Source organism: Ammospiza caudacuta, chromosome 2, assembly GCF_027887145.1.
Source record: "Ammospiza caudacuta isolate bAmmCau1 chromosome 2, bAmmCau1.pri, whole genome shotgun sequence".
Lineage (NCBI taxonomy): Eukaryota > Metazoa > Chordata > Aves > Passeriformes > Passerellidae > Ammospiza > Ammospiza caudacuta.
This window is the reverse complement of record NC_080594.1, coordinates 59,377,652-59,390,774: the sequence shown is the minus strand read 5'-3', so window position 1 is coordinate 59,390,774 and position 13,123 is coordinate 59,377,652. Positions and strand designations below refer to the sequence as shown.

General features: G+C 35.4%; 1 protein-coding gene across 3 annotated transcripts in view; it reads right to left on the bottom strand.

The window, feature by feature from the left end:
- ZC3H13 (zinc finger CCCH-type containing 13) overlaps positions 1–13,123 on the bottom strand; it is a 45,108-nt gene that overhangs the window by 22,112 nt on the left and 9,873 nt on the right. For all 3 annotated transcript variants that reach the window (XM_058823357.1, XM_058823375.1, XM_058823366.1), the window contains exons 4-8: positions 10,986–11,097; positions 4,714–4,822; positions 2,956–3,095; positions 2,070–2,230; positions 553–750 (exon numbers count right to left, since the gene is read on the bottom strand). In XM_058823357.1, coding sequence (XP_058679340.1) covers positions 553–750; positions 2,070–2,230; positions 2,956–3,095; positions 4,714–4,822; positions 10,986–11,097 — 720 coding nt within the window. The remainder of the gene's footprint in view (positions 1–552; positions 751–2,069; positions 2,231–2,955; positions 3,096–4,713; positions 4,823–10,985; positions 11,098–13,123) is intronic.

The window sequence follows — 13,123 nt, the reverse complement described above, 5'->3', positions numbered from 1 at the left end:
TCATGTATTGTTCAGCTTAAGTGGACAAGTATGCTCCAGGAAATAACAGAATAGTCATAGTACTCCACCATTTTTTAATATATAAATATGTATAAATGCAAAAGTGAAGCAATTCTAAAATGTCACTAGTCTTGGACAACCTCAAAAATACTTGAATCTACTGAAGATTAGGGAGAGTTTAAATGCACACTGCCAACTTGTGAAGATATCAGTCCTCTAAGATTTCAGAACAGCATGCAATCAGACCAGTGAATGACTTCAATAAAGATTTTGGCAAACAACCTGCTCCACTGGTGAAAATCCAACCTCTTGAGAAATAATGAATCCTTCAAAGAGGCATTTCACAAACGTACTAAGTAATGCAATTAAAACCTACCAATCTGTTAGTTATAGTCTATCAACCCACCTACATAACATACTGAAAATACTTCACTGAGGACTGAAAAGGTTGTTGGCAAAGTAGGTAATACCACCCTTATTATTCAGTGTTGTATAGAATTTAATTTTAAAAGCAAGGTTAGAGTTAAAAGCTAATGATGCAACATAACTTACCTCTGCTTCTCTTTTTTCTCCTTGTGCCTTTCAAAGTCACGCCCTCTCTCTTTCACGTCCCTTGCCTTTTCTTCTGAACGTTCTTTTGCTTTATGTTTTTCCTTGTGTTTTTTCCCCAGGGGAGTTTCCTCTTGTACTGGAGGAGGAGGGCTAGGGGTACGAGGACCTTTCTTTTTACTCTGAGTACTTTTAGAACTCCTAGAGAGAAATTAACAGGGTGGGGGGGGTATAAAAATGAAGAGTTGACAACTATTTCAAACAATAATTTCTCAGACATTGACAGGAAAGTTATAACATAAAAGGCCTTGAAGCTTTTAGGATGGGATTTACCAACTCCCTTAGCAAGCACGATTCAATAGCAGAACTTGACAGAAAGGTGAGTAGAGATGGTAAAAATTTATGTTGAGCTCCTAGATTTATAGCCTTTTTCTTCCAAAGGAAGTGAACAAAAATAGGAATTGCTCCTATTCAGAGAGAACCGGTTTTCAAAGATAAAATGCCCTTACATGAACTGTGTACATCAGAACACAAAAACCATACAGTACTTTGTTTATACTCCCATTTCTGCAATGCAATATCCTAATGACACACACAAAATTACTTGAACTACTCATGTTTTCAATTTAATGTTAACTACCAGACAGGATGAAGCATCTAAACATTCTTGAGTATGCATCTCACAATATGAAACATTATGTATTTTCTGCATAATTTACCACTAAGATAAATCCTATCAACTAGGTATCACTGCATAGGTCAGTAGTATACCAGCACATGCTATACCATTCCTGCAGCAGAAACAATGTCATTCTGTCCCTGCTTTAAAGGGGATTTTAACAAATAGGTTAAACAGGGGATTTTCCCAAACACAGATGTGTCTGGTTGTACAGCTGCAGTAATTTCTTTACTATCTAAAAGCTGCAAACAACAATTCAAAATATCTTATGGCCAGCAAGAACTTTAGAAGCAGCTTTGGTGATTGACTTTGGTGGCACTGCAGCCAGTTAAAATCCTCTGATTTTTACATATTTTATCCTTAATTCTTCCCTGCCCCCCCCCACATCCATCACTTCTTATTCTCTCCTGAATTCTCAGAAATTCCCTGCTTAAAAGTCACATATTTTATCTTGAACAGTAACATGCAATACCAACAGAATGGGCAGTTGGTCAAATTTAAACATTTAGAGAAGCTGCTTCACAGGCTGCAGTATTTCAAACAGAAGTGTTTTCCTCTTTTCAATGGTTTGTATTTTCTCATTGTCTCACAAAGATTCTGGAGATTCAGAGAAAAGATCTACTTGTAAACCATGAAAATAATCAACTGAAAACTACATCCATATGACAATTATCTGCATAAGATGATTCACAATGCACAATTTAGAGATCTTCTCCTGAATTTATATAATCAGGGGCACTGAAAGGAAGGAAAATGCAAAACATTATTTATGAAAACTCCAGTAATAAATGTAAGTGTGGTTCTCTTCTCATTCTCTTGCAAGATGCATCTATATACTGACCTCTGCTGCTCCAAAAGTGGTGAAGAAACAGTAGATGCTTTCTTGTCTTTCTTACTAGCTGAAGATGATGATTTGGGACTGGATCTTCGTTTTGGAGATTTGCTGGACTTTCGTGGTGATGGTGATGGTGATAATTTAGATCTAACCACCTCTGGAGAAATCTTGAGGGAAAGAATATAATTAACCAGTAATATATCGATGCTCAAAAATGTAACTGCATGCCAATATGTGTGTCAAACATGTAAATTCAGCAAGTGAGAGAATATGAGAACCATGTACATCTCTCCTTCAACCTCACCACATTGTTTGTAGAGAACAGCATAAAAGGAAGACAACATACAAAGTGTGGAGGAAGAGAAGGTGATGCACTCTGTAATACATCACAAAAACTGTAACTTAAGGTTTAAAATCAGTATACTCACAACTAACACTCACATTTGTCTGAAAAAGAAAGACATCCTTAGAGGATTTTTTTTAGTCTTCCTCAAAATTTTAGATTTTCTAACAGCTACAGCTTTGTCTCTGCCACTCTATTCTGTTACTACAAGGCAAGCAGGAAAACGATATTAGGAAATGCCTTGTGTTTTCCTTTTTCTATCTTCTCTGTTACAGATCTTACTAGTTTTGTATCACTAAAATGCATTAAATCTTACTCATTTAATAGCTGACTTCACAAAGGAGAAAACTTGGTTACTGTGCTGGATGACTGATCAGATACTCACTTCAAGTACTCAAGTCACATATTAATTATATAGGTGCCAGTTATTTACTATGATGTAACACAACTGTGCATTTGTAGCTCAAAAACTAAGTCTTCTGGGAAACAATTACAAGCCTATGAAGTGGCTGATGATTTGTTTTTATTTCACATTTACATAATACAAACCTCTTTTTTAATTACTATTTCCTCTCGTTTCTCCATGTTTTCCTGTTCCAATTTCATGAGTTCTCTCTGAATCTTTTGGCGCTTCATTTCCAAAGACAGCTCATGGTCATAATCATAATTAACATCTCCATTATCAGAGTCTTTATTTGAAGAAAAAAAAATAAATTGATTAGTAGACAATTTTTTATGAAAAATACAATAACATTTAGCATACTAGATGCCAACCATAAATATTACACCATGACTTTTAAGCAGTGCATGAATTGACCAAGGAAATTTGGCATTCATGCCAAATTTCTTCTCCAATTCTGTGTACAATCCTGAAGTAATTCCAGTTAGTTCCATACAACCTGAAGTTCAACTCTTAAACTTCATTAAAAAGAACACCTCAACTTCTTTCATGGACATTCATCCGAGGAAGCAAGGGAAACAAAGTAAACCACTTTATATTTAAATAACAAGAAAATTAAAACTGTTTGTCTTCTCAGGGAGTGAAAATATGTAGAGCACTACATAACTGGGGAACTCACATGAAACGGATTCATATAATGATGCATGATACTGGAGGAGTTTAGTTAATACAGTGTCTTACAAAACAATTGAGATACTTAATTAATTACATGTAAACACTGATTTTAAAATAAGAGAGGAGTTATGTATTAACCCTTTCATTGGATGAACATACACTTCAGGAGTTTACATCTGGTTTTACAACACTACCACTGTTTGGTTTTCACAGTAGAAGAAATGTTATTTCTCACACTTTTTCACTAAGTCATGGACAGGTAATATCTTAAGCTTCCAACCTGGCAACTGAAATCTTACTGAAAATTGAATTTATTCACTCTGTTATATTAATTTTGTTTATGGATATTTAAGTCTAATATCCAAAAAGCATTTTGGGAAAATATCTGTCAGAGAAAAGACGACTTTCACTCCCTTCCTACATACAGGAACTACATAAAAGGTGAAATTCATTGCAAATATATTCATTATATGTGAATTCTCTCCGATGGGATCAGAATTCCCATTTTTTTCTTGCAACGTTGTAACTACTTCTGCAACACAGATTGTCAGAAAACTACAGAAACACCACAGCTCAGTAGAAGTTCCTGTAACATCACTATCAGGTCAACCTGGACTCTAACAGAAGTGAAACTCAGGAGAGAAAAAAAGTGCCCACAGCAACAATGAAACTTTCAGTAAGTACTAAAAGTCCTCCAAATTCAAAAACTCCTATCCAGCAACTCATACAGAAATGACTACAAAGGTAATGCAAGACACTTAGCATTCTTCAAGTATTTTTAAAACATAAATATTTCACTGATGTCCACCTTCAACTGTTGTTATTCTAATGGAGACCTCGTTAATGACAGCTTACACCATTAAAAATTATGCAACAAAAATGGCTGACTTTTGAATTCAAAGGAGTTCCACCTTCTTCTCAGACTAACAGGTTCCAAAATTACTTTAGATGCTACTTGGATTTATCTAGTGACCTTAATGTGAAAGATTAACCATGGAGTAGACTACACCAAAAAAAGCCTGTTTTTAAAGCTAGTTGGTTTAACCACTGAACCACTGTAGCAGTCCAACTCAGGTAACTTGTTAGTTCTCCTCAAAAAAAAAAAAAAATTACCAGTTACTGCATCAAAGTATTCTGCTTAGAAACCAAATCTTGAAGCATTCCACTTGACAGACAGCCCAGAAATCTCACAGTTCTCTGAGGCATCAGGGGACTGTCAGTTCAATACATACCTTCTCTGTTTGTTTCCCAATCCCCATTTTCCTCTTCGCTTTCTGGTGTTCGCTCCTTTGTAATTTTGATATCCTCCTTTTCTCTATGTCTTCCTCGTGAGGACTCTTTCTATAAAGGGAAAAATGCTGCATTAGAGTAAACAACTTTATTTCAAAAGAAGCCTGAAGAAGTAGGTGTATTTTACATGGTATTTTGGGCTTTTTTTTCATACCACAAAAAGCATTTTTCCCTTTAGCCTGTTGAACAAATACTCTCCTAAACAAGCAGAGACTCCACAGGCTACATGTTCTAATGCAATTTCATATAATCAGAATGCAAATAGCAGATAAGGAAAAGAGAAGAAAGGATTCATAAAATAAGAAGGCTTAAAGGCAGAGCAAGAGTCAAGCACATATCAGAGAAATAGGCACCAAAATAAGAGATTAAGTTCTAAAGACCAGAAGTTTAATGAACATTTTAAGAGTATATTTTTAACAGCCTGAGCAAGAATCCTCAGCCGTAAATAAGAATATTTACATTCAAGGCAGATGAGCCTCAGAAGTGGAACCATTTAACTCTTCAGAGGATAAAGAATATGGAAGGGGAGGAGATAATAAATAAACCCAGACACCCTTGGCTGGCAGAAGGGGAAAAATTCTAAAGCAACACAATCAAATGAAGTTCCACTGACAGCTTTGTGTTTGACTTTCACTGTCTCCAAGAGAAGTCTAACTAATGCAGTAGCACCCATTTCCCATGTCCTGTGAACACCTAAGAAAGCCAGAGACTATCTGTACAAGAAAAAAGACAATTTCAAGTCAACTGATGCTGTGATGCTCTTGTGCCCCTGCTAAATTCCAGTACAGCTACATAGCTGCACCTCTGCATCTGCTGAAGCAACATTCTCTGTGGGATGCACTTGGACTCAAGTCGAACACAGGAAAAAGTTTCTTCACTACTAGCAAAAGAAGAAAATTCAAGCTTAAAGCATCTCAGGTTAATTTAATAAACAGGAAACCAGAACAGCAAAATCTGTCCCACAGTCCTGTTGTTCTCAGCTCACATAGTGCCCTCTTGTTTTTCTGAGGATTCTTTCATGTTGGTATGTGGGAGAAACATCAAGAAAAGGAGATGCTTGAGAATTTCACTAGCTATTCCTTATTGGTACTTAAATCTTGATTTAATTTAAAACCTTAACATCACCTTAGAAATACCCTGAGGAAACAAAATAAAATTGCAGTCAGTCAGTCACTCAAAAATGAGTAAAATTCAACTATTCCTTTTTATTCAGTAACAATGTTAAAAACTTATCTCTAATTAAATAATGTAAATCTCTAAAATTATGCAGAAGGTCATAACTTACTGAGTCATGCTGGTTTCTGACAGCAATTGCAGACAAGTCTATATCCACTAAGCTATTGTCTCAACATGTACTAAAGACATTCAGTCTTTGGGCCAGAATTCTACTATGCCCCAAAGAAAATTACTTTAAAAGAAAATTACTCTGATGAGATCTAAAAATATGTAAGCATAAGAAGTCTTCTCTGCAACCATTCTTTTCTTTTGTAAGACTGTTCTTATTTTTCTAGCCCACCGTCCATGAAGGCCACAGCCGTTCTATTGGGCTGTATACTTCTACATACTTCAACTATGCCCTATAACATAAACAAAACCCTAATTTCTTAAATATGAATCCTAGCTTCTATTAATTCAACACTACCTCTTACAAGCAAACTGAAACATGAACAGTAGGACAACCTCTCTACGCCAATTTAAAAAAATCTCCCAAAGAAAATTCATCAAATACCTTGTCATCAAAGAAAGTGCAGCAAGTCAGCGCTTCAAGTCCTGTTTAATGACCCATGTTAAAAATACTACACAACCTGTATGTATCATGCCTACCTCCTCAGACTTACAAGCCAATACAAGCATCTTGCAAGAGCCTGTATTTTATCCTTTCAGTGGAAAGATTCAGTAGTGGCACAATCGTATTTCTACAGAAGAACTGAGACCAAAACCAGCTATCAAACTGAAATACTGAATATAGGGGAAGCATTTCACATTAATGTTGCTTAGTTGTCAAGAAAAAAGATTTTGACAGCATTGCACCTTGAAAAATAAATATCAGTTTAGAAATTGAGTATATTTTTCCTGGGGCATGCTAATCAAGAATTTAAGTTATGATGGTTTAGAACACATACCTAATTTTTCTCACTGAAAAGTCTTCAACATATTCCTTTTACTTGTTACACTTGTAACACATTTGATTCCCTCATACTATGGGAATTAAATATTTCCTTCATATACTTAGAGATCTTTTTTGTCCCTCCCCTAACAAGCCAAGAATAAAGTAAGTTCCTAAAGGCCAATAGCATGACTGTCACTGGTACCTGAAGATGCTGTATATTCACTCTTGTTAACAACTTCTCTGAAGACTCTGAAAAAATGCCATTTACTAGACAAGAACCACTATACTTACAGAATTATATATTTATTTATTAAAAAACAATGTAGCTTGTCTTAAGAGGAAATGATTTAGTAGACTTTGTCTATGCTGTTTTTAGGTATATGCTCACAGCTAAACATAGCAGGTGTTGGATAGATGTTTACAGTTTCATACGTTGATGTTTAGGAGAGATGCCATACAAGAAAAGGAAAAACTCATGACATTATGGCTGATTTCTGTGAGATTTTATTTAATGTCTATTCAAGTTAAAGTTCTATGTCCCATGTGATCAGCCCTCTACCGCACAAGACTTGATGTCTACTTGAATAAATTTCCCACTACTGCCACAAAAGCCTGGCCAAGTACAAAAGGACTCATCCAATCTGTAAAACATGCTTCTAGCCAAGAAGTGTTACTTTGCCAACACCGATGGTAAGAACAGAAAACTGATACAACCTACAATTCTTGCATTGCAGAAATCTCAGTTTCAACCTTATCAGATTGCACACGTACATGCAGCAGCAAAATAAAGTCATTCCAAAGCACAGATTCCTTTAAATCTACAGTAAGCTACATGTATTACAGCTACAACCTTCTGGGCAAGCTAGTACTACAGTACTACTTTGCTCCAGGTATATCTTTATAGTGTAAACTACTACCATGCTACAGAAACACATAAGTAAATGAATCTGAAGTTCCCCTGACATTAAGTGGTATTTGTTCCCATTTCAGAGATGGAAGACAATGCTGAGTCCTATTTCCCGTGGAAATAAAAGCTACAGTGATAAAATCCACAGATACGAAACAAGTGATACACATTCCTTACAAAAACCTTCCTAAATGTACATTAAGCTCCTCCCACTGTTTCTCCCAAATCACACACACCTTCCACGTTTAGACTTTAGGTAAGACTTCATACACACCAACATAACTGTCTTCTCATAATTTAAAATAAAAATTTTCAACTGAAGAAGTAACAGCAGGAACCTCATCTAATTATTTGTATAATGATTCATACACTAACATACAGTGCTGAAGTAATTCCAAACACAAATCCAAGAAACACAAAAACAACTGAGTTTAATGTAGGTGTCCACATAACACAGCATATCGTCTCTGCAAATAATAATACAAAGCATGAAGAAATAAAAAGGGATATAGTGTATAAACTGCCAATATAGGAAGTTTCTTCCTAAATACATATAGATTGTACTAGTTATGCCTCCAAAGAATAAAAAAATCTCTTCTGAAAAGATTTTATCCTAGTTATACTGTCTTAGATTCTGGTGGAACCTATTCAGCTTTGCATGCCTATCTTCTGACAGCCAGGCAGAATTATTATATATAACATAAACAGCATTTCCCCTTGTCATTTTCAAATTTGCCACCCTTTCTACTGGGTTAAAGTACGAATATGACGCATCTAACTCACATTCTCTCAAACATACATTATATGCATTCATTCCATGTCCTTTCTTCTCTCCAGTTTATTTTTCACCTCTTTGCCCACTTCAGGAAGACCTTTGACGGTATTTTCTTGCACACAGGTGATGACAACCAAACAGCATTTCAAATAAAACTGGACCATGAATTTCTACAGCATATTATCGATCATTTTCTATTCCATTTTAATATACCTGAATGTTTGCTTCTACAACTGTGACTTCAATTGGAACACATGGTTTCATTGAGCTGTCCACAATAACTTATTTTTCTATTGAGTGGTTTCAGTTACTTTTAAAAAATTCATTCATTTTTTGTTTTAAATACTTTCTTCATTGTGCATGACCTTGCACTTGCCAACACCAAGTTTCAACTGCCATTGTACTGCCAAAAACTATCTTTCCCAACCCCCATGGCATTCCTCAGACTTCAGTAATCCCAAGTACTGTTTTCAAATCTTCTGCAAAGTCTGACATTTGGAATGTCCAAATCTTTTCTACATTCTTTAAAATTATAGTTCTTTAAATGAATTACAATAGAATTCTGTGTAATTCAATTTCAAATAATCTAAAATTTTCCCCTTAGCTGGCTTCTAAACCTAGAATACTATACCTTCTATTCTTTGACTATCTATACATATGCCTCAGAAGTCTTGTTTCAAAACAGGTCTGACCTATGAGAGGCAGTTCTCTCTTAACCACTACTCTCCATCGAAGTTTCAGTCTAGTAGTCTGGTGAAGCACAGATTTCATCTGCAGAAATGTTTCTGATTGGTCTTTTTTATTTTTAACCAAAATTATGAAACTTCTTATGGGACAAGCTACTTTTCATTATTTCAAAGTTTTCTTATCAAGCTCTGCTGTTACCCCAAAAGCTTTAATAAAGTATGCAAACATAACATATTAGATCTCCACCGTAACAGCAGCTGTACCGATGGAGCAAGATTTCTCTCAGCAGTTCAGCCACTTGAGTCTTCTGTCCTTTTAGATATCCTGGTTCTTTGCAAAGCAACTCTTGACGACTGTCCCTCTTCATCTATTTGTTCCAGAATATTTTCTTTGATATCCTGTATTTTGAGAGTTGCCTCCATGGAACTAAAACAAAAGGTCAGCTGTTTCCTCAATCTTCCATTTTATGAGATTGAAGCAGAGTATTTTTTAATCTGCTGTGTGCTTAATCTATAAATAGTTCTTTGATTCATTAACACTAATTCTCCAATTCCTTTAGATTCTTGCTTCCAGTTCACTTTCACTTGGGTTTTAGTTGTTTAAGAGTATTTTATTATTACATTAAGAGTACACTATAAAAAGCAAGGTTAACTAATCAAAAGTAAGAATTACATCAAAATTAGAGTTGCACCAGGACAGAAGTTACAGCGAATTTTTAATGACGGTTGGAAAAAAAATTTTCCCACCAACCATGTACTCAATAACTGAACAGTTTATTCAAACTATTAGAAAATAAAATAAACACATTTCAGTAAAAAGATTGAGAGTTTACAAAAATTAACAGCAACTGAAAACATGATTGGAAGGTAAGCCATTCAGTTAAATTTAATGATAGCAGCTGCTGCTGATTTATTTACAGCTGACATAAAAAGATTTATTTCACACAACAAGTAGGAACAGATCAAGAGGAAATGATAGAACATTGTCAGTACCTGCAGAAGCAAAACTTAATTTTTACAAATAAAACCTTTTAAAAATTATTCATATGAAGACGATGTTAAACATGGTGCAGGAACACAGTGGTGCTACTGCTTCATAGGTACAGGGTCACACTACGAACTCTAACCCTATTTGTCTGTAACATCAGAAACAGGTAACGCAATTTGAAAATAATTAAATTTTGATATTTGAGGGCCACAGGGTTGCAGAAAGATGCTTACAAAATAAGAACAATAATGAATTTTTTGCAAAATTCATTAATTAAGCAGTTGGGGTGACTGATGAGTGTGTGAGGGGGAAGGGAAAATGAACCAGCCCAATCGTAACTGCATGGTTAATCATCAAAGGCAAATTTGGCGTGAACAACTTAGATCAGGATGCATGAGTAAGTGTTTGGGGGGAAATAGTGGACAACTGAAACAATGGTTAGTATACTTTCTTGGTAATAATCAAAGAGTCTGCACTGTTATTAAATACCTGTTTATCAGTATTTATAACACATTTTATGTCTGTGGGGTTTATAAATCTTTGGGAACCAAAAGACCAGAAGCACTACAAAATTGCAAAACAGTACAATTGTTAAGACACTTCATAACAAAAAATGTGATATGCTATGTACAAAATGATCAGTTCCTTAAAACATTTTCAATATTACAAGTCACAACAATAAGGTTTCTAGGACACACTGCCCAATTGTTACTGAGGGATTCTGGAGTTCTGCAAACTCCACTCTTACCCTAACAGGAGAGGATGATTCCTCTGTACTTCGTTTCTGTGGCTCTGCCTCAACATCTTGACGTTTGTTCTTCATTCTTTCCCGAAGATCTCCAGTGGGTCTTTCTGGTGACCTGTATAATACAGAAATATAATATAACCAGTTCTATGGGACTATTTTTAAATGAGTATTATCTGTCTTTTAATTAGTATTTTATTAGTATATCCAGCAAAATCTAAACCTCCCACCCAGAGGCAAGGTTGATGAGTAAGAAAATATTCCATTCTAAAGGGCTTAAGCATCATAAAAACTTTCCTTTCAGAAAGTCAAGGAAGACTTGACTCTAAGAAGAAAAATTATTTTTATGTATATATGGCATTACTCAGTTACTACTCTAGATCAGCTTCCCATCCAGAATAACCCTTTTCTGACCATCATGCAGATGTGCTTCACAATCACTCTTACCAAATACTTGAAGATTTAGCCTTCTCCTTAATCTAAGCTGTAACAACTTTTATATAAATTACATAAATATGTCTCTATATATATTACATACATGTAAAATCACAATTAATGCAGAATCAAACTACTATAGACTAGCAATGAAAGTCACAGAGAAGCACAACTCTGAATGTGGATGAAGTCTGCAAGCAGAGATAACCTAAGCACCATCCTCCCATGGTCTAGGTGAGGCTGCTAAACAGGAAAACATTGCTGCAGGACCATGAACCAGAAATGAACTCCTGGAGGCCTCTTCCATTTTCCATCTTGCACTAATAACTATTTCATTATTTAATTACAAAATACTGGATGAACTCTGCTAGTCATGAACCTTTACGATATAGTTTCTGTAAAAGATATTACTGTGATGTGGGAGGAGGAACATCCTACACTACTGTAATTTTAGTATGGATTCATGAGCTCATTCACCCCTTACGTGTTAGAAGAGAACAACCATTGCATTGCTGAGGCACTGGCACAGGTTGCCCAGAGAAGCTGTGCATGCCCCATCCCTGGCAGTGCTCCAGGCCAGGCTGGATGGGGCTCTGAGCAGCCTGGTGGAATGGAAGGTGTCCCTGCCCACGGCAGGGGGGTCGGAATCAGATGATCTTTAAGGTCCCTTCCAACCCAAACCATTCTGTGATTCAAACAAATTCCTAAGCTAAGGAAATGTAGGGACTGTTTCAGAATACCTTTCAGTTCAAGAAAACAAATCTTCTCTTCATATACATTTGTCTTGATACTGAGTTTTGTACTTCTGTGATGGCTGTTTCACAGTCAAGGCATACAAAAATTTAATATCATTTCATTTTCAATCTGCACATATTTGAAAAAGTAATTTTTTTCCATTTCCTCCTCTGCACTGTTTCCTAGATTTAATTCTTTAAACTGCATCACGGGGTTAAATGTACGAGGATCTACAGAGACAAAGATCAATGACTGCTCTCATTTTTTATAGCATTTGATTCTCCATGAAATTGTAAGTACAGGGCAATCTAGATCAGAGGAAATGTACAGAAGAGTAGAGCTCTGCTTTTTTTCATCACCAAGGATCAAATAATAACCAGCATACAAATATAAATAAGTTATTTTCTTTGCATGCATGACTATATGATCCTTAAAGTGTCTGGATTTAGTAAAGGTTATGATTCAAAGTATTTTTCCCCTTCCTCCATATTAAAAAGGTAATCATTTGCATTACCAAAACTCTCCGAAGCATTCCAACCATCAGCTATCTCAACAAATAAACTGTCTTTCAGCATTAAAGTGTAATTCAACACCTTAATTTTTAATAATATTTAAGCCACAAATGCAAAGGATTTGGATTAGTGAAACTGAAAATTAAGCTAAGGAGCAGAACGATTATCAATAATGTATTTGTAATATTGTTCCTCAAGAGGAATACCTTCAGGAAAAAATCCCCTTAGCTGAAGGAGAAAGCAAGAGAACACGCACTGAGTGCAGCTCATGTACCTTAGAGAGTCACATCTGACATTTTAATACTTTTATTTAAAGTTACAAGCTGGGGTACAAAACAAAGTATCCAAACCACTTGGATACAAAGTATCCAATTTTACCACCAATTAAAAAAATTTTTGTTCCCTCCCATGCCGAAAAAAAAGTATTGTGCTAAAGCATTATTCAAATCTACTTAAATA